We start from the raw sequence: 25,665 nt of genomic DNA, 5'->3' as shown, positions 1-25,665 counted from the left end.
TTAGAAGAGTCATACTGTGTGATCACAGCATGTAAATGCCTCTCAAGCAAGCATCTCCAGAGAGCTAACAGAATATGACAGTATACATTGCTTAAAGGCTTATATAATATTGGGAAATCATCACACTCTGATGATATTAAATCCCAAGGACTGTATGAACCTGCCTTTGCGGCTGACAACAGTTATAAAGTAAGCCATGGCATGTCAGCATTCCAGGATCTTACAGTCCAACAAGGCTTCTAAAACCGGTCAAATCTCTACCCTTTAGGTCGAATTACATAATTAACACTGCCTTTTGAGTAAGTTCTAAAAGACTCAGAAATGGGCTTTATTAAGACACAAGTCTGATGGGTTTCATATAGTTCGATATAGAGGAAGTCTGATTTTTGAAGTTTCATCGATTCTTTTACCTGTCTACTGAACATATATTAAGTGAAGCCTCCATATGTAAAGTCCGTCACCTAAACAGCACCTATAGAACGAGTGAGTCCTTAGGAGTGCTTTGAAGACATCCCACGACCTGCATGACTTTGGTTTCACAAAGCCCAGAGTGATTCAAGAGTTAATTAACTGCCACATCATGATGTCACAGAACTAAAGACAGACCTGTATTTGAAGGTCTCTTAAGTCACACTGGCCACACTGTTTCCATCCACACCTCTACAGCCACTGATTTCATTGTATCTGCTGTAATTAGACTCTTTTTATATCCCTTAGATTCAAAGCAAAGCCAGAGAAATAGTCTAGAAAAATACATTTGACACTTCAAATTTACATTTAAAAGGTTCTTTCCTTAGCCTCATAACACAATTTCCAACCATTATTATAGAAATCATAGATTACATAGCATTCTGCATGCTAACCTCTAATCTTTTTTTGGGATTATGAAAATTAGAAATAAATTGCAATTAAGAAATTTTCATAATTAAGTGTGTAAAGTATAAATACAAGTTATTTTTTAAAAAACTTTATTTTAACACCTAATACAATTCCAATTTAAGGATTACTCGCACAAAAAAATAAACACATTTGGTATAAAAATGTATCACTTTAACGCCCTTTCCCCCAGAGCCCCACCCCCACCCTCTTGAGCTTGAGCTGCGTTCTATCTGGATGCAGAAACATATAGACTAATGGCACGGATCAGGCCTCACCTACAGGAGCTTCTGTTTATGGACCCAGGTATTCTAGAGGACAGCAGCCCACTTCATCACATAAGCCAGTTCCTTCAGCCTGCTGAATGAGTTTCACAAAGAAACAAAGCGTATTATAAAGGCATCTTAAAAACCATTATCTTAAATCCTTTTTAGAAGGACTGACTTTTTTTTTGTTTGTTTTTTGTTTTTGTTTTGCAACCATTTATGTACAGTGTAACAGAAGAGTTCTGGAGCACAGGGCATGCAGCAGAATACACCTGTTGAATATAAAATACTTCCTTAAAATCTTCATCGTTGGAATTCTTTGAAGTTTAAATTATAGAATGCCCATTACTTCGAGAAAATGGTTGAGGAGTACAAATGTCTGCATATGTTGGCCACAGAAATAATCCAAGGCTGACTGGAATAATATTCATAGCACACCGGGAGTGCATAAATAATTTACTTACATTATTAAAATACAACTCATAAAATTCAAGTTCAAGATCTTATAGGACTGTCTATGTAATCCTTTAAGTGGTTGCCTGGAAATGAGTTGCTCTTGTCCCCGAGTCCTTCCCTCTGGAGTCCCATGTGAGTGCCGAGCTGAGGCTCTCCTGTCCGCAGCCGCCCCTCTATTTGTGCCGACTGCCTCTTCTCTTCATGGCGGCGGTGCACTGCGGACAGAACCACTTCCCCTTCGGGGCTTCAGTCAGGCCGACACACCCATAGTGGAACCACTCTATTGGACACTGGGAAGGAAAAGTTGAAAGAGGTAGTTGGCATTTCTAAAGAACGGCTAGTAAAAAATGCTCAGGACACAGTATTTCACGTTACCAAACCTAGATTTGTGCAGTCGGACCTCTTGGACCCTGGCAGTGACTTAAACATTTCAGAGTCTGACTGATTTACCTCAAGGATAAAAAAATAGACTCACAAAAAAGGATGCTTCTTTGATAAGAGGGAGGCTCCTGGACCCTAGTATCTGAGCACTAAAGAATGAACATTCATTCACTGCTTCAACTTGGATAGTCAGGCAGTACCATCTTCCAAAGATAAAAGATGAATCTTACATGAAGACGGAAAACATGTAAAAGATTTAAACATATCCAGCCATAATTGCTCTCTGGAAGTGGAATGAGTAGCTGTAACTAAAGACATCAAGTGGCTGGGTTTCCTTTCTGGTGCTCCATTCAGAGATATGGAGGAAAAGCCCTTCTCTCTGAAACATTCAGTCCCGGTACCCACAACAGCATAGGAGGAACTACAGCGACCCCAGAGGACATTGCTTTAAAACACCCCTACACACACACACACACACACACACACACACACACACACACCCGATGGCATAAGACAGTTGGGGAGGGCCTGTGCCCTCCTAAAGAGCACACTGCACCACCCCATCAGAGAAGGAACAGACACAACTGTCACTGCAACATGCCAATCCTTGTGACTCTTGGTAGTATTAGAATTCTGACACTACTGATGTCACCATGGTCACAGATTTCATGCTCCTTTGAAGGTACAAAGAGGACCTGCTGTAGGGCAGTTAAGGAATGAGCCAAATCCCTAGACAAAGTCTGCTCAGTATTTGACCAAACATGCATCTTTAACCAACATCAAATCTCTTGTGTGGTTTGAACATGAAATTTCCCTGAGCAGCTCAGTTGGTTGCCAGCTAGTAGCACTGTCTAGGAAGTTTCTAGAACCTTTAGGACAGGCAGTCTTGCTAGAAGTGCTTCCCTGGGGGTGGGGTTTGGGGTTGACACCGGCTACCACTTTTCCTTACTGTTGCGCCTTTGCCTGCACTGGGTGCTGAAACAAGATCAGGCTCCCTGACTAGCAGGTCAAGCTCACACTCCATTCCCTCTGCAACTTGAGTCCAGAGAAACTCTTCCTGCCTTCAGTTGCTCTGTGCCACAGTGTTCTTGTCAAGTAACTAATCCCCTCCCTAGGAACGAAAGCAGGAATTCCTTCTCAAATCTCCTCTCATTTCCCATCAGAGATGCTCGGACAGCCCAAGTCCCCGGTGAAGAGAATGCTGAATGCTGTAATAACAAGAGGGGAACCCGCATTAGGTCTTAATTATCCCTGAGCAGCATTTGCCTAAAGAATTTAGAAGTTTCACTACTTCAATGTGATAAGCAGCCTGGACTCTAGGAAATGCAGTATCTTTAGCAGAAAGAAAGGAAGGCACTTACACCTGCCATCAGAAATCCTTGTGAATTCAATCTGAATCTCACACCTAGTAATAGCGCCCTGAAAAGCTGAGGCAGGAAAATCACTGAGGAACTCGATCCTTTTATGGCCATCCAGATGCTTCCTTCAGGATAATGTAATTAGCACAAAGGAAACCCTCATTTCCAAACTGGGAACTAGAGTTAGTGAGACTCAGTCACCGACCCATCACACCCAAGAAGAAAGTGCAGTACTCACGTCCTGGTTATCACATCCCACCATCTCTCCATAGGACACCTGGTTGAATGAAAACGATAAACATTGTAACTATGTAACAAGCACTTAATATAAACCAGAGAAGCGAGAGAAACTCAATAACCATACAGTTAAGAGGAAGTTGAATATGGTGGGCTTTGTTGCTGTCATTCCTAAAGGACCACGGGCCAGGGCAAAAGCATGTGCCCAGAAACCTCCCACTCCTTGGAAGTCTGGAAGAACTCACTCGGAGCCGCCCTGCCTGAGCGAGCCCACCGTGCGGTGCTGGCATGTCGGACTGCTGCTACTCCCTCTTGGATCACTTCTGCACCAACAGACTACTGCCCTCAATCTGCCCACCGAGGCCAGAGGGAGACATCAGGTGTTTACATCAATGAAATCTCCACATGGTTTTTTTGAGATTGGGTTTCTAAAAACAATACAAAACATAGCTAACTGTGGTAGAAGTACATCTACAAGAATATGAAATGGTTTTTAAATGGTCCCAGTACTAAAACCGACTGAAATGATAATGTGATACGAAACTTTCAAACTGGCACATCAGGTTTAGGGAAAACAATACTCAGTGCCGGGCTGACCCTCAGGAAATACTACGCACGTCAATCTTAGGGAATATGGTTTTAAAATTATTTTTGTAAACCAGCAAGCATTTATAATATCATTGTATTTAAATGGATTAATAAAAAGTTAGTACGAAAGAAATTACATTAAAATTAATGGCTATTATAATGCTTATAATCTAAAAGAAAAGAGAATTATAATCTACAGCTAGGTATGGACTAAATAAATTACGGTACAAAGTATGAGAGCGAACTCTAAAAATATTTTAAAGAAAATGTTTTCTAGTGCACAAAGGACAGTTAAAAAAAAATGTTACTATTACTACCAAACTCAGCCATCAAGAACATACCACATCCATGTTATGTAAATGTATATTATGGAATGAATGTCTACACCACTCTAAAATTCCTACTTTGAAGCCATAGCCCCTCTGACTGAAGACTGGGCCTGTGAGGAGCAGTTACAGGTAAGCAAAGCCTGAATCTGATGGCTCTGTGGCTTTCTGAGACGGAAACTGAGGAAGCTGGCACATGCCTGCATATCTGCACAATATGATCTCCTCTGATTCAGAAAGACTCAGTAAAAAAGCACTGTCTTCAAATTCAAAGAGTAGCCTTACCAGGTACCTAATTAACCAGTACCTTAATCACGGATTGCCCAATCTCCAAAACCATGAGGAGATGAATTTCTGCTGTAAACCACATGCCCAGTGGGATATTACGTCATGCATGCAAGGTACATGTGGGTGTGACATCACCATAGGTTGTATAGGAAAGTCAACACTAAATGTAATTCTCATTTCTTTATATTCTTGGTATTTATAGCATATATACTAATTTTATAGGACAAAAATTCTTGATTTTAGCTAGACTGACGCTGATTTGAAAGCCATCTTCTTTCTTGTGTACTGGAGTGTGACACGCAGCCTCACCTGATTACAGATGCAGTAACGGGGCTCATTCGGGTCGTAAGTCCAGTCCACTTGACTGTTGGAGTCAGACTCGGGCACTACCGTGGTTTGCTGGGAAACTTCTGGTACTACAGTTGAAGATGATGAGCACAGAGATAAGGAGGAGGACGAGGACGAGGACGAGGACGAGGAGGACTGCTGGCTTGAAGACTTGGTGTTGTTTCTGAAAAAGTTAGAGGACGATCAGGTGCATTTGCTCACTGGGTAGGTTCCCTGAGAGTGACTCCTAGGCACTGTCACGGAAGAACAGGGCACACTGAGCTCTGACGTTACATTTACAGTCTTTGTTTTCTGGAAAACAACTCCCTTTAAGAAGGAAATAGTCTTAAAATCTTCCACGTAAAATATACATAAGAAATTCTTAAAATGTTTCCAACTTTTAAAAATAACCTCTAAATTAAGATCACTGTCTGTTGACTTAAAATTTTTGGTAGTGTTCAAAAATAATAGGTACACTATCTCACATTGTTAATGCTTTTCCAGTAAATTGAGGAGATCTCATCGAAACCCAAGTACAAATATATAAAAGTATTTGGTAAAAAAATCTTATCGTCATCTGGCATGTGGCCTTTGCCTATCAGGCATAGAGCATGGATCTCAGAGTATCAAAATTGACAAATTGATTGCCACCAACTCTAATCTAGAGTACTAAAATGCAGAAACTTATTATAGGGAGCTCAACTAAATGCAGGCAATTGATATCAATTTTAAGATGTACAATAGTTCTGAGGACACTATACATTGGTCACTCTTTCAGGAAATGTGGAGAAGTAATACAGTAAAAATGAAGTGAAAACGCATTAATAGATAACGAATTCCTTTAGCCTCTCATTTGCACCGTTTCCCTTAGACAACAGAGTCCCGACTGCAGTCCCGACGGCCTGAGCTCCCTACGTGGACTGGGCAGGCCTTGAGTTTGAGGTTACCCTCCTGCCTTCCAAGTGCTAGGCTTCCAGAAGAACACTCATCCCGGCTGGACTTCAGTATGTCTAAATACCCAGTGTAGCCATTACCTTAGGTGAACAATGGTCCATGATTACATTCTCACTTCCATATTTCACGTAATCACCCTACGTCTCTCACATACCAGGTCTATCATGTGTGTGTGTGTGTGTATCTCATATGTAACTTTATTGTCATATAATCAGTTTCAGGAACATAGGCAAAAATTTATACTTCACTATTAGTCAAAACAACAAAAGTCTTGTGTAAAAAACCTCCTGGGACATAATTTGCAGTTTGTACCAACTTACCACTAAACACCTAAACTAAATGTGAAAATAGTGTAACAAAATGATGTATCTGAAAGAACTAAAGAAAGTAAGAAGTCCCTTACATACAAACGCAGAACTATTACAAATGTCCCTCCTGCCTTCAAGGTGAGGCAGTGCAACCTATCCCGTGCTCGGCCTGGGCCACGGCACCCTGCCTCGGCCAGTCCTGCGGACCTGCCGGACAGGCTGCACACCGGCAGTGCTGAGCAGAGTCTCACTAGCATGACAAACGTACTTGCTCTTTCTGCCACTGCGAGAGTCGGTGGCTGAGGAACTGGCGTTCTGTGTTAAGGTTGTCATGAGTGCCGACGACGACGAGTAGCCAGCTGCTTCTCTGGGCATGGAAAACTCTTTCCCCAGCTGGAAGTCATTGTTCTTGAATGCTTCATAGCTGGCTTTCAAACTCGCTGTTCTCCGCCCTTCTTTCATCTTAAGTAGACATGTATGGAAAATATCAATGAATGTAAATATGGATTTTTCTCTTTTAAGTGCTACTTATGGTTATTTACCATTTCATGGAAGGACTCAAAGTCATTTTTATGCTAAATTGAGAATAAACATGGAAAATGGAATGTCTTAACTCGAACTGTGTGCAAACTACAGAAACGAGCTAGCTGTAGCCAACACGGAAGAAAGCCAAAGGTACAGAAAGAACAGTAATTGTCCCCAGGATGACAAGAAGGTAACATGTGCTTGCATGATGCACCACTCTGTACCCAAGACTTCTCTGCATTGTTTATAAAACGTCCCCTAGCCTCGAAGTGCAACTTCAAACTCAAACCCCGTGATGTCCGCAACCTCTGCAAACACCTAGTTCCTACCGAGGTTTGCCAACGACGGGACCAGAGTGTTCCATTTGCCTCTAACCCTCCGGCTATTCACCTGTGCTGTTGCTTGCACTGCCTGAGCTGCTGCCATGGTGATGGCCCCTGCGCCAGCCCCTGAAGATAATGAACCAATATTATAGGATGCCAGGGGTTGGGACGAGTTCACATTGTACGCATTGTTGCAGGAAGCTGTGGAGTTATTATTTCGACAACCTGTAAAGAAATAAAAATGGTTGTAAAGAACATAACGTTACTGAGATTAAAATACATTATTTCAACATATATGATCATGAAATTTAAATTCTTCATATACTTTAGGGATTGATTCAACTGATAAATACAAGACAGGTTCCCTTTCCTTCTCTCCACGTGTAGACTTGGAAGAGGTAACACGTGTGTGAACTGTCATCTTGAGTTCTCTATCCCTCACTCTAATACAAACAAAACAGGAAAATGACCACTCTGAAGAAAACAAGCTTACCCAGAGTGTTCTCCTTAGACGCATCAGACGTAAGGGTGGACAGGAGAGCTTCAGACTTGAATTTCTTTTCAGGGATATGGTCTGTTGCTGGATGGTGAGAAGTTGGGTTATATTTTCTTTCTGAATAAAAAGAAAGAATTCACATTTCAGACTTCAGGGGACTGCAGAGAGGAACTCCCCTTTGTAAAGTGGCACAGTTACAATCTAGGCTCCTTGTGAACTAAATCATCACGTTCACACGGAGGGGTGAGTCTCTGCCATGTGTCTCATCGAGAGAACAGACATTTTAAGCACTTTAGAAACTAGGAGTAAAAAACTAAAGACAATCCATGATACACTAGGGTTTCACATATCCCCAGAAAAACATCCATTTTAATATATGGCCTATCATTTAGAATGGCTTTCAATTTACCGCTCCTTCCTACTGAATTGTCAAAAACACCAACAATCCCCTCATTCACTAACTCACTAATAACGAGATTTCATCACATAACAAATATCAGACTGAGCAGCGAGAGAGGCAAGGCGGGGAGAAACAGGCCCACATGAAAGAAATGTGCAGTTCGGTCAGTCATAATCCTCTCTAGATCTGTTTTACATATTCTGCCACTGCGTTCATAGAACAGACTCCCTGTTCCAAAATTAAATATATGTTGCTTAAATGGAAAAGTGTACAAGTAAACTGTGATAAAAAGCCAGTTTTTAGAAAGGGAACAAATCTCTCATTTGGTCATGTGGCGCTAAGAAAGGAGAGCACGTAGGTGACATTTACGGGTTTAATAGCTCCCAAAGCAGACTTACTTTCCACAGGAGTGTGTGAATGAGCGTGGTGATTGTTCACCGGCTGCGAAGGAGCATCCAATTCCAAAGACCCTAGAGACAGGGGCACAGAGACAAGTCAGAATTAAATATCACCACAGAACTCTTCACACCAACCAACCACCAACAACATGTCCCCTCACGATGACTGTCAGATTCTGGTGCATATGCATTATCATTTTAGACAGACATGTGGAGAGTTACTATCTTCAGTTCATCCTGAGCATCCTCTAAGCAGTAAGTCTCACTTCCCAGTATTCACCTTACGTACACAGCAGCTCAGAACCTGCTCATATCTACTTAGAGAGTCTTTGATGTTGGGTGCCACATAAACAGGACAGGGAACATTACAACTCTATTAATGGTGAGATCAATAATTCAATGTAGAAACAGAACTGATGGCCTTTTAAAAGGTAATCCTAAAGGTCTAGGTGACGATGACATTACTGCACACAAAGAAATTCAACCACAAATTAACTGTAACACTAACAACTAAAAAGAGCTGAGATAAAATGTTAGGGCAGGACGGAACAGTACTCATGCGATCCAGTTCCACCTCGTGTGTTGGGTCCTTGGAGTGGAGCGTTACTGACCTTCCTGCAGCAGTGAGGAGGGGGGCCTGGCTTATTCACAGCTACCAACTGCATTTCCAAAGGGAAAAACCCTTCAAAGGCAGTCAGGATATTTCCCTTTGTTCCCTAATATATAGTATCCTCAGAGACGTATCCTCCAGCATAAAAGTATCATCAATAAAGAGGAAATTATGTGAAGTGATGATCTACTTTTAAACTTAAAGCTGCAATTCTCACTAACAGACACATGCCTGGCTGGTCCAGCTGACCTCACACGTCTGTAAACACAGCTTGGGTCCCTGTAGTAATGAAATCCACTATCTGGCAGGAATGAGATCTGTTGGAACACTGTACTTGAGCCCTCACAGAACTCACCCTCAGGACTAACTTGGTTCTATTAACACTCACGGCTACCCCTCTGACCCTACCAACAAGCTTTTATCTCACCTATCTGTGCCAGAAAAAATGTTCAAGTGGTTAGAAACAGATCTCAATCCTGCTCACATTTTGAAGACGTCTCCAGAGCAAAGCTCAGGAAATATTTCGTCCTAAGTTTAAGCACATCAAATTGAATCTTGCAACAACGAAAAGTATCAGGATGGCTTCTTCTCATGAGGGGAGATTTTGAGAAGACTTCCTAACAAAAGAAGTGTTATGGAAGCAATGGAAATCTCAGTTCACACAGGGGAGGTTCCTATCGGACAAACCCAACCTTCCTCCGAGCTGAAGCATGCAGACCAGATCTGACTTGTCTCTCACGTTGGAAACGTGCACTTTTCTGCCTTTCTCCTAAATCCTGACACATGAGCACATGTGGAGATTAACACGCACGGAGCGTGCAATGTGGACGCACATCCTGAGAATCACAGTCCTCTGGAGGCTGGGGCAGCAAGCTTTATAAAGCAAGAACCCATCCTGAAGTAAACACAGCACAAACTGGAAAGACTTCCATGCTAACGAGAAGCTGCGGGACCCAAAGGCCGCCGTCCACCACAGGCATACGGTCTGTCAGGCTTCTGTGAGAAACAACTCTCCACAGTGAATGGAGAACCGTACACTTTACTTACGCCTCTCCAATATTTCTGTAATTCCAGCATTATCAGCTTCCAGCTCCATTTTAAACTTAGCCAGTTCCTGGTCCAGCTTTCTCAAGTGACGATCTACCTGTTTCAAAAAATAAAAATAAAAGATAATACCAACATCTGGGGCCCAGCTAACATACAGTTTAATGAAGAAACTTCAATATTTAGTAAGTCTGCTTCCTATTTTTAGGCAAGTTAATCAACCTACATTTTAGGGTACTAGGTCAATACTCCCCCCCAACTTTATTTTTTAGAAATTAAGAGTCTCAAATCTGTTACAAAATGTGACCAATTTTCAGAAGAGGGGCTGTGAAAAATCAAAGTAAGTACGAGGTTCTGTGGCCTGGAGAACTGGCCACTTTTCAAAACGTACCTCTAAGTCACCTTCTGCCTACACTCTAACCCGGAGCAACCTCAGTGCCTACAGGAGCTCTCCCACTGTGTAACAGGAAGACACTCAACCAACAAAGACAAATGCAAACAGCGCCACAGGGCAGGAGAGTGGACAGTATCACTGCGCATACTAACGTAAAGGCTTAAACAAAAGGGAATTTTAACTAAAATCTACATTTTGAAAAAGCTGAACTTAGGTATGGCAAATTTTTATTTTATCGCTTACTTATAAATCTTTTCAAAAACAGGAAAATTATAACACTTTCAACTGGTAGTGTTGTAGTATATTTATAAGATGAATGTCAAACATCTGTATCTTTCCAAACTTACTATTTTAAAGGCAAATAAATATCATCAAATTCTTTAAGATATCTTTATTAGAATACTAACATTCCTTTTTTTTCAAAATCTAGCCTAACTGGATTAAGTTAAGACTCAGGGCAGCAGAAGATGGAGAAATGGTTCATCTGTAAGGTTAGAGACACTTATGTTCTTACAGAACACCAGAGAGTAGGTGCCCGTCACCCACACGAATGGCTCACAACTCTGGCTCCAGTTGCAGGGTTTTCATTCCAGCCTCCACAGGCACTGTTCTCACATGCATAGACCCATATACAGAAGTAAATCTTAAAAAGAAGATGAGTTGCTGGGCACGGTGGCGTATGCCTTTATTTGGGAAACAGGTGCATGAAGATCTTTCTGAGTTCCAGGCCAGCATGATCCACACAGTCAATTCCTGGCCAGCACAGTCTACATACTGAGTTCCAGGTCAGCCAGAGCCCCTTGCCGCTTTCAACAACAAACCCCAAACTACAACATACTACAATATATAAGAGGAAGAACAAATTTTTAGTAAGTTGTTTAATTAAATACTTTGTCTATAACATGAAGAAGAGGAGGACAAAACCAACCAAAGACAAGATGCAAGTGAGATGCTACTAAGGCCAGGTAACACTACGCCCTGTGCTTCAGATTTTGTCTTACTTTTCTGTTGCTGTGATGAAATGCTATGACCAAGAGCAACTTTATTTTCAGGGCAAAACTCAAGAGGCAGGAGCTCAGCCTGCTTTTATACAGCACTCAGGAGGGGGTCCTGGGCCCTCCTGCATGCATCAATTAAGAAAATTGCCAGCCTTGCTGTAGTAGTTTGAATAAAAATGGTACCTCATTTGGCCCATCTTACTCACCAGGGAGTGGAACTGTTTGAAAGGATTAGGAGGTGTGGCCTTGTTGAAGCATTTGAGGACCCTTCTTGGAGCAAGTATCAATGGGGGTGAGCTTTCAGGTTTCAAAATCTCATGCCAGGCCAAGAGTCAGTCAGCCCCTCTCCCGCTCCATGCCTCCTCCCCTGCACTGCCCCCCCTCCCCGCCCACCTACCTACCAATCAGAGTGCAGCTCTCAGCTACTGCTCTAGTGGCCTTCCTGTGTGCTGACATATAGACTAACACTCAGAAAGTGTATTTTATTATAACAGTTGCCTTGGTCCTGGTGTCTTTTCACAAGAGAGACCCTTGTTCAGGCCTGTCTGGTGGGGATATTTTCTCAACTGAGGTTCCTTTTCCAAGATGGTTCAAGCTTGTGCCAAGGCGACATAAAAACAGCTAGTTTTTATGTCCTCACCCTAGTTTAAGGCAATCCTGTTTCCATGAGTAAACAAAGAGCAAAGCAAAACTAACAAACAAAAAGCCCAAAACTACTGGGTCAGATGAGTTAAGTAACATGTGCAAAATTATACAGCTTTTGTATTATAGATATAGGATTTAATTATCTATACATAGTAGGTAATGTATTCTCACTTATATCTAATACCTTTAGAAACTTTGTTATAGGAACAAATTGTACTTTTTCTTTTTAAGCATAGAGACGCATAATTCAAATAGAAAAACTAGTAATAATGTCCTGTTGCTTATAATTTGTATGTTAGCAACAACTTTCAACTTATTTCTTTACAATTTTTCAGACATTTAAAGACTAGTTATTACTTAGTATTTACATACAAATTGCTCTTCACAATTTGGCAGAAGTCATAGTTACAGTATTTAAAGCCTATCGGTGTCATATGTTTGGTATAGTTACTCATATTCATAAGACACAGATAACTTCTGAGCATCCTCTAATAGCACCTTGCTTTCAACAAAAGAATGAACACAAATTTCTATTATTGAACAGTACAGTGTCTCTTTCATTGTCAAAATTTAATCTTAAGGAACTCAGAATAATGAAATTATTCATTCTAAAACACCACAATAAAAACCTTCTGCCAATTTGTCTAAATTAAACTTGCAATGAACACTAAATTTCTAGTATGTACTTGGCATTAGGTTCAATGGAGGGCATGTGAAAACTGTGAAGAAAATCCCAGTCTTCACAGAAATTAGAACTTAGCCAGCAAATCAACATCCCTAAAATTTTAAATAATAAAGACCAGACGCCAGAAGATCCTATGTAAATGCAGTAAACAAGCATCAGTCCCAAGGGAGTGGTTCAGCGGTGCCAGAATAGAAGGTGCAGCCCTGTGATGGGGCTGCGGTAGACGGTAGGCAGGAAGGTACAATGACTAAGTGAAAAGCACACTGCGTCTAACTGGACAGAAAAGAGAAATCATAAAAATGTAGACAGTCACATGGTGCCCTTAGAGTAAAAGACAGCCTAGTCTGCAACACAGAGACTAGAGGGAGATGCCGGAATCTCAGCGGCAGAATGATCTAAAGTGATGTGAAGGTGTTTTCCCACCATACACTTAACTCATCCTATCTCTCTACTTAAAATTCTTCTATTAAATATATTATTGATGAAGTTCACTAGGTGACTCAGAAGAAGCAACAGAATTTAGAGAATTAAAAATCCTCAGAACTAATTTCCTACCTCAGCAGGCAGAGCAGTCGCAACCACCCTGAGGGTGACAGCTCTGGAAATGGTTTCTCGATTCAAAAGCAACTGTGAACTAATTACTTTTTAAGTAACTCTTAGAAAATGTGAATTATTTTTCTTAAACTCATGATTGTTATATTTACTACAATAAAATTAGAAGTCAGAGAATAAGTTGACCAGATGATTAAACTTTAGCTAAACCCCCAAGATAGAGCTATGCAAACAGTAGTGAAAACTAGAAAAAGAGCTGACTCCAACTTAACTGAAATTATTTACCTTCCTGCACCCCCATGAATGGGCGGGCCTGCACTTGCTGATGGCTGTGAGCACACAGGTGTCATGTAGAGCAAGGTCTTAGATTTTGCCACCCCTCTACAGATACTTGAACTTGTAAGGTTGGTTTACAGTAACAAAGAGGCTATCAGTCTACTTGTAAGTGTGTTTGTCACAGATTCCAAATCCAAAGTTAAGCACAGAGTCTTACCAATTAGCTAGCTCCCTACCTAACACAATGACAAATGCTATCTACAAAAGCTCTCTGTCCACAGCTCCAGATCATTCTGTAACCCCAACCACAATGGCTATATAGACATTACTTGGCATATAAAGAATTTAGTCACACTTGGTCTCTTTTTATAAAACAACAACAACAAAACCCATCTCCTAATATTTTAGAGTTGTAATACTTCATTTTTCTCTTTTGAATCTCCCAGTTTTTCAACATTCAGATTTTACAATGTGTCAGCGAAGGACCTACATTAAATTAACATATAACTTTTTAAAAGTTTCCACATGGTCCATTTCTTCCCAGACACTCAAATTTTCCAATTTAGACATCTAGCTTGACCTTAAAGAATGTGCAGTTTATTAGCTCCTAAGAAAAAATTGACAGCAATCGCAGATAGGTTTGCCCATCAAAGGGTTCTCTGTAACAAAGCTGAACTGGTAGTGGTATGGGGGGGGGGGGTAATGATATCAAAGCATCCCCTGACAAATCATAAAATGATTCTTTACATCTCTAAATTATATGACCAGAACAAAACGTGAACTATTCCGTCTTTGGCTTAACCAAGTACTTGAGGGCCTGGAACATAAACTACAACTAACCATCTTCCTAAAAGACAGCAGGGACTGAAGACAAATCAACGCTCAGGCTCACATGGTATTATTTCCTTAATTAGAGTATCAGGTGAAGAGCTCTTAAGTCCACAGACAGGCAGAATGCAGGTCTGAGGTTCACCTCAGGTACAGGCCTGGATATATAAAGAGAAGAAATCCAAGAGTGTTCAGCAATGCCAGACTTTGAAAAGCACTCAGGCATTCACTAAAAGCTGCAATTTTGGCAGAGTGCATATAAATCAACTTTATTGGGTATTGCAATGTACTTCTTAGATAGTAGTATTTGGTTAAAGAACACAAATAAATGTTTAATGACTATTTATATATTGAGTTTTAGGAAATGATCTAACAAGGTAACTTCTTGTTTTGTTTCTAGATTGTTTCTTATAATAAATCATATCACCAGTGTAGGCTGGTCAAAGGAGTGCATCCATTTACTACTGATGTCGAGAGCAAACAAAATGTTAGTGTATGAAAAGGCATAACGAAGTCCTATTTTACACAGACACTGAGACATGAAATCTGACTACAGATCTGGTGCCTCCTGAGAAAATGTATGCACACAACGGCAGGTGAGTCAGGTTTCAGATGTTTTCAGGTCTGGGGAGCTGCACATAAAACTGAGGTGTCTGGAGGACAGAATCAAAGCCAGCGCAAACTTCTATCTCACACACTCATGCCAAATATGAAACAGAACCAGATATAAAAGTTTTCACTAGCAGCATCACATCGATGCCCACAAAGCTTCATTTGTGGGCAACATTTCACACTTTGAACTTTCTGATTAGTAAAGTCTACTCAACTATTCTACAAGCCTGCAGAGGTCAGAGACCAACTCCATCATGCGGGTTCAAGAGATCAAATCCAGGTCGGCGGGCTTGGCAGCACGTGCCTACAGCTGAGCCTCCTGCTAAGTCAAAGATTTAGTATTTTAAAATGCCCCTTTTCAGAACAAATCTGCAACTCTTCTTTTAGAACTTTCACAATTATCATATACATTAGAAAAACTAAATTATCTAAACTGAAGAAACTAAAAAAAAAAAAAAGAACATGAGAATACATTAAAAAGAAAAGCAGAAAGATCTGCACAAAGACAGGATCACGAAGGAGCCTGCTGAACAGTAAACTAACTCTGGAACAAATACCGATGGGTTTCAATCAAGGCCACAGCAGGGTGACTGTGTGTGCTAGAACAAGCAGACAGACTCATCACCTGGAGCACAGTCACTCCTCTTCATCTGACCAGCGGTATCTGCACCAGTCTCCATCTGCTCTGCAGAGCTGCTTTGATGAGGAGTAAGAGCCACATTTATCTGTGGGTTTATAGATACGTATTTAAACTATAATTACAAATTCTGTTCGTTTAGGAAAATGGCAGCAGTAGGTTCTTCTCTACAGTCTATAACCTCTCTAGCCAATAGTATGTGAACAGGCCTACTATGTCAGGCATGGGTTAGTATGTGAACAGACCTACTATGTCAGGCATGGGCTAGTATGTGAACAGGCCTACTATGTCAGGCATGGGCTAGTATGTGAACAGGCCTACTATGTCAGGCATGGGTTAGTATGTGAACAGGCGTATTATATCAGGCATGGGTTTCCCTCTACACAGCAAGCCATGAATCCAGTAAGACAGCTTTTAGTTACTCCCAAGATAAGTCACTATTACAGCATTGGGATACCTTGCTACGCTAGTCACTGTTATGGTTGGTAAGCTGTACAGCTCAGTAGGACCTGGGTACTCAGAAACAATCACAGAAAGGCAGGTGGGTGGAAAGACTGTAAGTGCCAGAGAACTAGGACACCTGATACTAGATGTATTCTACACATAAGAGGGGAGCTGCACCCATGAGATTTTAACAACATGACTGCTTAAGTAAATCCGCACAATAAACACCAACTGTTATGCCAACATATGTAGAGACGGTTCACATCCTCTAGGTGAAGAGCTGTGGGACATCAACAGCTGGTGAGAGAAGAATCAGTTTTCTTCTAGGATGAGCTTCCTGCTATTCAATCCCAGTGGTTAGAGAAAATGTAGATATGAACAATGATAAATACTTGGTACCAGATCTCTGTCTCTGTCTGTCTCTCATACACAAACACCAACACAAACACACACACACACACACACACACACACACACACAGGAGAGGAAGATAGACCACACATGTGAACATATATAATGATAATAATTACAAAGTGATCACAGATTTGAAAGGCACTGGGGAAACATCGGGGGAGGGGAAAAAGGAAACGATAAAAACACCATATTCGTGTTTGAAATTCTCAAAAATGCTTATATTTAAAAAAAAAAAAGAATAAACATGACCAATCAAAGCTGAAGCACCATTTAGAAAGCTACTCTAGTCTCTTCAGTACAGGATGACTATCTTAGAGGGCTCAGGCACTAGAAATGCAAAGGGAGTTTCTAGAGACCAGCAATGGTCTTTAATTTTTCTGGGATATGGTTATAATAGCACATACATTAGTCAAATGTGCATTATATTTTAGTACATATACACAGTATGCTTTCTACTTGACATCCTGTTTTAAGAAGTACCAGAACTACAGCAGGTTAAACAAGTGGGATGACTTGGTGAGGACAGCGATCAGGCTGAGCTGGAGACGGGTGTGAGGAGGCCTTCGGGGTCCTACTCTGCGAAAGCACAGACTGCTGGTCTGAGAGAGATGGGACAAGTGAAGGACAGGACAGACTCAAATAATATGTTCAAAAACTCAGAAATGCTCGTGCTTAAGCAACTGCTGTCTAGTGTATGAAACTAAGAGACCCTATGAGAAGGAAACAGAGGTGCTTCTCCACGTGTGTGGAAGGTGGGTGTGGAGCAGCAGACCCAACAATTTATTGTATGATATGGTAACAATTTCTTTGCCCTCTCGACAGAGAATTAAGAGAGGGTAAAACATTATCTATGAGCAATTCTTGAAGAAAAAGAAGGAATGTGGGTCAAGCACACAACCCAAAGAATACCATCATTATGGAATTACAGACCAAGAAAGGCCACAAAGGTGGGAACATTTCTGCACAGCCTTAAAGTAACAATTCATGAGCAAGAACGCCAATCAAAGGGGAATGGTAAGCATCACTAGGGCCGTGAGTACCCAGCGATCGAATACAGTTATCAACTGGAGTTCGGGGACTGGAGAAGAGAACACAAACTCCAATGGATCCAGGAATCAACCAAAGACAAAAGAACAGCAAAAAGCCCAAATGAGAAACTCAAAAAAGGCTGTTTTAGAACAGTATTTGTTTGGCTGCTTGTCTAGGTGTCTTTAAAGACAAGGGAGCAGTGAACGTTTAAATGCTGTGGTATATGGAAGACAAGAAAATGTAAGAAAAGAAGGCATCGTCTGCAGATTAAAAAATAGAATGCACATGTGATCTAGCCACGTACGGGAAGGGATGGGAGTGGGAGTAACAGTGACCATTCCTAAGTTAAAGGCTAACCTGGAATATACGGAGAGATCCCACCTGAGACAGAGATAAAGGACTCAGGGAGAATGCAGGGTGGAGGAGGAAGAGGAGGAGGTAAGTAAGTAAAGCTACAGAAAAAGATGACAGTTGTGTGACTGACAGGTAGCCATGATGGCAGAGTGGCAACTGCAGAAATGGTCACCAAAAAACCTTCAACTACATTCTTGTCAATGAAAGGCAGACCACGTGACTGGAGAAGAGCTGCTTGTAGGAAATGCGAGGCGTTGTTTTGGAAGCAACCATGGGGAAGAACAGAAAAGAAACAGATTCCATCCAAACGCAAGGACTAATGTGGTGTCTAATGAGACGACACAAATAAAAAGTAAGGCCAACAAGTCTGCAGAGGCACCAGCCTCGAGGCTGCCCAGTATCTCCAATTGTGCAAGCCACAAGTGCCTGCTGGTGACCTTCAGAGCAACTGAGGACACCGTAAGGTGGTAGTGAGAAGGAAGATAATGAAACATGTAGACTAAATGTCAAGAACTCAACTGGAGTCTCAGATTTACAAAAAAATTAAAAGAGAACAGTAAAGTGGAAGGAAGTCCAGGGGCCATGTTTGCTTCCCAGCTCATATTAGCCTGTCTTCAACTCCAGAGGTTCCAAACCCCTCTTTTAAACTCCACAGGCACCTCAAATCATCACCCAACCCTCCCTCACTCCCTCCTTCTCTCTCCTCTATCTATGTATAGATAATGTACACACATACACACAAATACATAAGACCTGTGCTTCTGAGCTACTATGTGATACATGAAAACATATATAATGTGTAATATTCAAATCAGAATCCATCTCTTCAACACTTGATCTCTTTTGCATTAGAGTAAAACCTATGAAAAGCCCTTGCGCATGCACTGGTGATACTAGTACTATAACTTAGTACCTACTCAACAGCATCCCCATCATCCCTAGACTCCCTAGACAGAGACATCCAGCTAGAATGGAGCTGGGAGCCTCCTATATGCTCCTTTCCCAGCGCCCGCAGAGACTTTGCAAACTGGTCTTGGAGAAAGGTCATCAGCAGTGTTAGCCAACTGCCAGCCATGCGGTATAGTGACAACCTGCCCGGAAAGGTGAGCCCTCTGGTCCAAAAATGCCCTGATGTTATGGGAGTAACAGACAGCTTTCTGATTGGATGTGAAGCCTGTTCTACAGGACTGATCTCATGCCTAATACTATAAACCTGGACAAATGCTCATGGCTGGGGCGGCCAAAGACCCTAGAGGAAAACATAGTCAAGTTTGTATGTACAAGTTAGTGCTGCCCCTCAGCCTGAGTCAGAAAAGCCTTCTTACTGCAGTATGTAGCAGTTAATGCAGAGAAGCATAACTAGTCAAGGTGCCAAGAGCACGGGATGGGGTGGATTCAGCCCCAAGTGGACATCTGCATCCTGGTTCAGCCAGATAGGGAGATGTGGAACAAGGAACACATCTTCTGGAATTCATGTCATCATACTGGCGAAGTCACTGTAGCTGTGGTTACTTGCACAAGATTGAGCCTGTCAATGTGTCATCATGGCTAACAGAGGGACCTATGAGTTTGCCCCCTTTCTGATGTTCCACTGTCAATTACGGGGCCTGGGGGGTGGGGCCTCACTCTCTTCAGTGCTAGAGTGCCAGGCTCCAGGAAGTACCCTCCCACCAAGTTGGTGCAAGAGCTCTAACTCAGGAAAGGGGGATGGCTTCCTGAGATCAGGTCTCAGCAGGAGGTAGGACTAAAATTCATTCTACACAGTGATGTAACTGTCAAAGAATAAAAACAAGTAAAATGAAAAGGAATTCCCCTCCTCTGGGAGACGCACCATCAGTACAGAGTTACTAAGTACTGACTTAGTAGGTAACGTACCTCCAGTAACTCAGGCCTAAGCATTCTCAGAAGCCTCAGATCGGTAAGTACTGGGTTTTCAAGAAAGCTTTACCTTTGTTTTCATTTCTTAATATCAGTTTACTTGCAACTGCCCCTTTCAAAATGTTGTCCACTTAGCAAGATTAAAACATTAATTAACACTTTCACTATATAAAAACAGCATACTTTCTTATATACTTTTTTTTTTTTTAGTTTAATGCAAGCATTTGCGTGCATCATACATAAGATGGGTGTCTTTTGTCCTAGCTAGCTTTAACTGTCAACTTGACAGCCTAGAGTCATCTGATAGAAAAACTGCCTGATCAAATAGGTGTAGGCCACGTCTGGAGGGGTGTGTGTACTGATTGTTAAGTGATGTGAGAGGGTCCTGTCCACAGTGGGTGGCACCATTTCTCGGGCAGGTGACTCTGGGCCGTATAAGCCAGCTAGTAGAGTTCCTTCATGGCTTACACTTCCAGTTCCTGTCCCGACTCTTCTCACAAGGACCTGTAACCTACAGGCTGAAACAAATCTCTTCCTCTAAGTTGCTTTAGGTTAAAGTATTGTACACCAGTAAAAGAGATGAGACTAGAACATTTCTACAATGTGTCATGTTCACTAACATTATATCTGCATGTATCTTTCAACAGAAAACTGTATCTAGAAGACACTGCAAAGCTAAGAAAGATACAAAATGTAAAACTTTAAGTTAACCAAAGTCGACTGACTCTGATACAAACAGAAAATTATTTTTCCCAAAATACACAATCAGAAGCTTTGTATTAAAAAAGATGCTTCATATCCTATGGTAATGACGTCATCACGGCATCAATCTGAGAAGCACATGGAAGTGTGTCTGTCTTCTTGATTTCAAACTTTAGAATTACCGTTGCAAGAATGAAACAAGTTTTTTTTCATGTTCTTTTCTTTTTATAATTTTTATTACATATTTCATCATATTCTTTCTCTCCTTTTCCATCACCTTCCAGATTGTCCCCACCTCCCTACCTACCCTACTTCATGTTCTCTCAAACAAGAAAAACAAAAAACAAAAAAAAAAAAAGAGGTTAAAACAAATAAAAAAAACAGTAAGACAAAAATACCAAAACAAAAAGCCCACACTTAACACAGAGTCTGCTTTTTGTTTTTATTCCTTTAGGTACGTATTACCTGATGTTCCCAGTTATGTACCTGACCCAGGTGACATCCACTATGTATTAATATCCTCTAGGTAAACACTGAGACAAGAAACCCTCTTTCTCATTAGACTACCAAGGATTCTCACTAACACAGCACTCTTAATTACATGTCGTCATAGAAACAATTGCAAAATTGTAGATCAGGATTAATTAAATAAAGCCATTTTTTTTCTAAAATAAAAATATTGCCCATAAACTTACAGTAGTCTTCACTGAAATGTGTGGCTCTTGACTTATTAACTAAACACTGTCGACTTTTATGAATCTTTCCCAAAGAAAGCAAGACACAGATGCTGAACTCTCAAATTAAATATGATCAAGAGAGCAATGCTCTAGTTTATACTTAAGCTAACAGAACTGATAAGAGTCCAGTATTCTGGCACACACAGTACAATATGCACATTCTTTTACTTACCAAATCATAAATTTGGTTTGCCAACTGTACTTTCTCATCTGCATCTTCCAAAGCTTTATAGTAGTCCTAAAGAAAAGTATTTTCATTTTAAGCATTGGCAACTTTAGCATACATATGTATATATTCCTGCTTTCTCATTACTATACCTGGGTACCACTTGCTCATCTCATATTAGCAATAGCACGCCTCCCGGCAGGGGTGGTTGTGAAACCATTAGAAATGAAGTGCAACATCAAAAGTGAAAGATGCTCAAAAATCTCAGAAAACACATATGTAAAAGAAAATTCTAGCAAGTCAATTCCTCTTTACTGGGAAGTCATAGAACAACAAAAGAATGCTAAGATTTAGCTAACATATAAGACAGAACACTCCAGTTTTACAACTTGAAAAACTATCTAATGTGTGTAAGTGTGTTGCCTGAATGTATGTTTGTGTGCCGTGTGCCCACAGAAGTTAGAAGAGGGCATCAGGCCCCTTGAATTGAAGCTATGGATGGTTGTGAGCCATCATGTGGGTGCTGGGAATAGAACCTGGTCTTCTAAGAGTAGCCAGTCCTCTCCAGCCCCGAGTTTTACAGTGAATACACAGTTATAGGGAAGGAATTCTGATCTGTAGGTTTCTGCTGCCAATTGGTCAACAGCTCTAGTTTTAAATTAGAGATAAGTTAACACCACCTAAATTGTACTTTATATTTCTTGATATTATTTTTTTTTAAAAATCACTTTTCAAAAAGGAAAAAAGTATCCTATGTGCTTCTACAGACAAATAGACTTTGGAGGTAGTTCAAATTATGCTACATAAAAAAACCTTTTAGTTGAAAGGAATGGCCAGTGAACTCTAGATTTACATATGCAAGCTCTAACCTCCTTCAAACCTGGGATTTTTATAAACCGGGACCACTTCTCTTAGGAATGCAGATCTTCCTCTCTCCTAACAAACAGAAGAATAAATAGTACAACTGAAATCTTTAGTTCCAAAATTATGTTTCTGTATATCCCTGAATTTTTTTTATAAAGGTTGGGTGTGAGAATTTACTGTTCCTCATATTAGAAGACTTGACCCAACTCACACAGCTACATGGCAGTGAGGACCAAAACCAATCTCTAGCGTTGTGTTCCCAGCGCACCTTTAAAGGCACCAGATCCTCCATGCACAGCACTCAGTGAGTTTATGTGATCTGGAACCTAATGTGCAGGGCAGCCTCAAGTCCCACAGCAGTAGCTAAACCTCAACAAGAACTGCAGGAAGCTCTAATCCAGTGCTTCCCCACCTTGACCCCTTAACAGTTTCACACAGGTCCTCATGCTGTGGTGAGCCCAGATGTAAAATTACTGTCACTGCTACTTAGTGACTGGAACTTTGCTACTGTTATGAATTGTATGTGTTTTCTGATTTCAGGGGACCCTGTGAGAGGGTCATTCACCCCTTGAATTGTAAGCTACTGCTCTAGAATATAACAGGCACCCCCAAGTACCTCCTAATCTAGGTATCTCCCGGTTTCAGCATCTCTCCCAGAGGGTGACTGACAAGTGCCCAGGGCGTGTCACTTACTTTTTTGATGGATGCCATCTGCTCTTCTCGCCACTCAGGTTTATTCTTCTTCGCATTCATAAAGAACTCACTGACTCTCTGTTCCAGTTGATCCATTGCATCTGACACAATGAAACATTTCACACTTAGCCGACCGAATTGCTTTGATGTGAGGAAAGAAAAGACACCCGACAACGTGTACTGTCTTAAGTTTGCTAGTGGCTTATACACATTTTGTTCTATAAGCAGCAATTCCTTAATTACCTTATATTTAAAAGGCTGAAATATTCTGTACTGACTTTGCTATTTCCAAATATTTTCCAATAACCAAGGTGGAGTCAATCGCAAAGACAAGGATGGAGGCTACAACTCTCGACTAGCACAGCATTGAAATCAAAGCCAATGGCATTAAGTCAGCTGGTTATGGCAATCCGACTTGCTTACTGACAGTACTGCTGAGAAGTTCTCAAACCGATACTGTCAGCATTTCCTACGTAGCACCAAGCACCTCATCACGTCCTCTCGTAGGAAGGCGTGACGTATGGGATGTTTGCTCAATTGAGACACCATTAACTCACTCAACATGCATGCTATTTATTCTATGTAAAGGTTCGAGAAAGCCCAGGTCAAAAATAATGACCGCAGTGGATGACTGCCAAAATATAAATAAAAGAGATTTTGTTGTGATGGAAATGGAGAGAAACTTGCCCACTATGTTCATCATTTAAGCAACTTCAGTGTAGGATGGCTTTTTGTTTGTTTGTTTGTTTTTAAAGATGCTGAGACAGTCTAGCTCATCTTGATTCTTAAAACACATTTTACTTTTAGCTGCTTGCTGACACTAGACCTGGTGATACTTTTGTTACTGTATACTATTTCAGAAAACTCCAGGGTTATAAAAGAAGTAAACTTGAAAACACTGTCCTATATGTAGACTAAGTCCAAACTATCCCAGAATTTTAAAGAATTGAATGGTTGAAAATGTTTAAAATTATTCTTTATTCTACACCTATTTGTAATGGGTATTGTAAATCCTAATTATCTGTATTAATCTCAATCCTTAGAACACTGTCTGTTTACAAAAGGGGGAAAACAAGGCCAGCCAGCCCGCCCCCAGGACAGCAATTCGGCCAGTAAAGATAAGAAACTGGCGCTATCCGAGAGTGAACCCAAATGTGTCTGCCACTTAGCTGTGCTCAGTCCCTCTGGAATGTGCCTCAGCAGCCGCTTACTACTACAACTACCTTCAAGTCACAGAGATAAAGCATACCTGCACTGGTCACAGGCTTACGACAGGCTACAGGGCAATGCACCCCAACAGATGACCCAGACAGTGAGATGAGAAAAGTATAGTTGGGACAGAAGGTACAGAAATGGGGGTGGGGGCGGGAATGGCGACAGAGGCCAGAGAATGAAAAGAAGAAGCCCTTAGCAAACTCAAGTTACCTTTGAACCTCTTCCAGTTCGGCTTTTCAAAAGAACAAGGTTCATTTTGGAAATGAGTCACACAAAAACCTGCCAAGCACTGACAGAAAAGTCAAAGCTAGTCATTCCTGTAAATCCCAGCACTAGGCAGGCAGAAGCAGGAAGATCAGGACATTAGAGCCAGCCTAGGATACATAACAAGTGTGAGACCAGCCTGAACTACGTGACAGTGTTTAGAAAACAAGAAATGAGTAGGAAAGCCTACCAAATGTCTACATTCTTCTAAAGATCAATCGGATGACTTCCGTAAAATTTGATTTCTCTCTCTCGTTTCTAAGAAAGTGATCAAGCTCAAAGGGTCTTCTATTAATATGCAACTTGTCAAAGTTCGGCCTTCCAAGTTCACTAGGGTCCCTAAACCAGCTGCACAGACCTGCCTTTCTATGTCTTTGCTCTTGAGAAATTAGCAATGTAATGAACTTTTAAGTCTGAATGCAGAAGTCCAAGTTCCACATACAGGCTCAGGTGCAAACCTTCTGAAAATCACGCGAGTTTCCACTGCGGTGCAGTGTCGTCATCTCCAGTGCAGTACACAAACACTGTGTTGCTGTGCCCCGCGTGTTAACGGTATGCTGTGCCTGCCGCCTCCTTGTAACAGCCTGAAAAAAGTAGCGCGGAGGACCCGCCAGGCGATGCCCGAGGGAGGCCGGGGCTGCGCGGGGCCGTGGAGACGCGCCACTTACTCTGCACCTGCAGATCCATCTCGCGCATCTCCGTGAAGCGGTCCCGCAGGTCCATCGGAAGCTGCTCAATCACTGTCAAAGGCACAGTCCGTCAGAGGGCGGGGCCAACGGCGAAGGTACGCACTGGCGTCATGCGTGTGTGCGTGCGTGCGTGCGTGAGGGGGGGCGACTCACAACGAGGCTGCCAGTTACCGTGAGAAAGAAACATCCCCCGCTCCCCCTCCCTCCCGCCATCCCGCCCGCCCGGCCACTCGCGCTCCCGCCCGCCGCCGATCCCGCCCGCCGCGTCGCCGGCGCAGCGCACTCACTTTCCAAATAGTCCTCTAGGTACAACATCGCGGCCCTGACTGCTGCGGGGACGAACGGGTCCAGGGGTTTATTTGTGTCACTCGCTGTCGCCGGAGTTTTGTCCCTTCCAATATGGCGCCTCCGCTAGCAGCACCCGCTCG

The 25,665-nt window shown here is 41.7% G+C and overlaps 1 protein-coding gene across 1 annotated transcript; it reads right to left on the bottom strand.

Moving 5' to 3' along the window:
- Nucleotides 1–1,097: 1,097 nt before the first annotated feature.
- Nucleotides 1,098–25,665, bottom strand: ING3 (inhibitor of growth family member 3). The gene is made up of 12 exons (XM_080936312.1): nt 25,525–25,665; nt 25,217–25,288; nt 23,070–23,170; nt 21,519–21,584; nt 10,165–10,261; nt 8,508–8,579; nt 7,707–7,826; nt 7,281–7,438; nt 6,634–6,827; nt 5,086–5,287; nt 3,576–3,614; nt 1,098–1,888 (listed from the first exon to the last, which is right to left on the bottom strand). The coding sequence occupies exons 1-12, from the start codon at nt 25,550–25,552 to the stop codon at nt 1,772–1,774; spliced, it is 1,266 nt and encodes a 421-aa protein (XP_080792438.1). The 5' UTR covers nt 25,553–25,665; the 3' UTR covers nt 1,098–1,771.

Source organism: Micromys minutus (assembly GCF_963924665.1).
Source record: "Micromys minutus genome assembly, chromosome: 23".
In the NCBI taxonomy this organism is placed as follows: domain Eukaryota; kingdom Metazoa; phylum Chordata; class Mammalia; order Rodentia; family Muridae; genus Micromys; species Micromys minutus.
The sequence above is the reverse complement of the archived record's forward strand: the minus strand, read 5'-3'. Positions and strand labels throughout refer to the sequence as shown.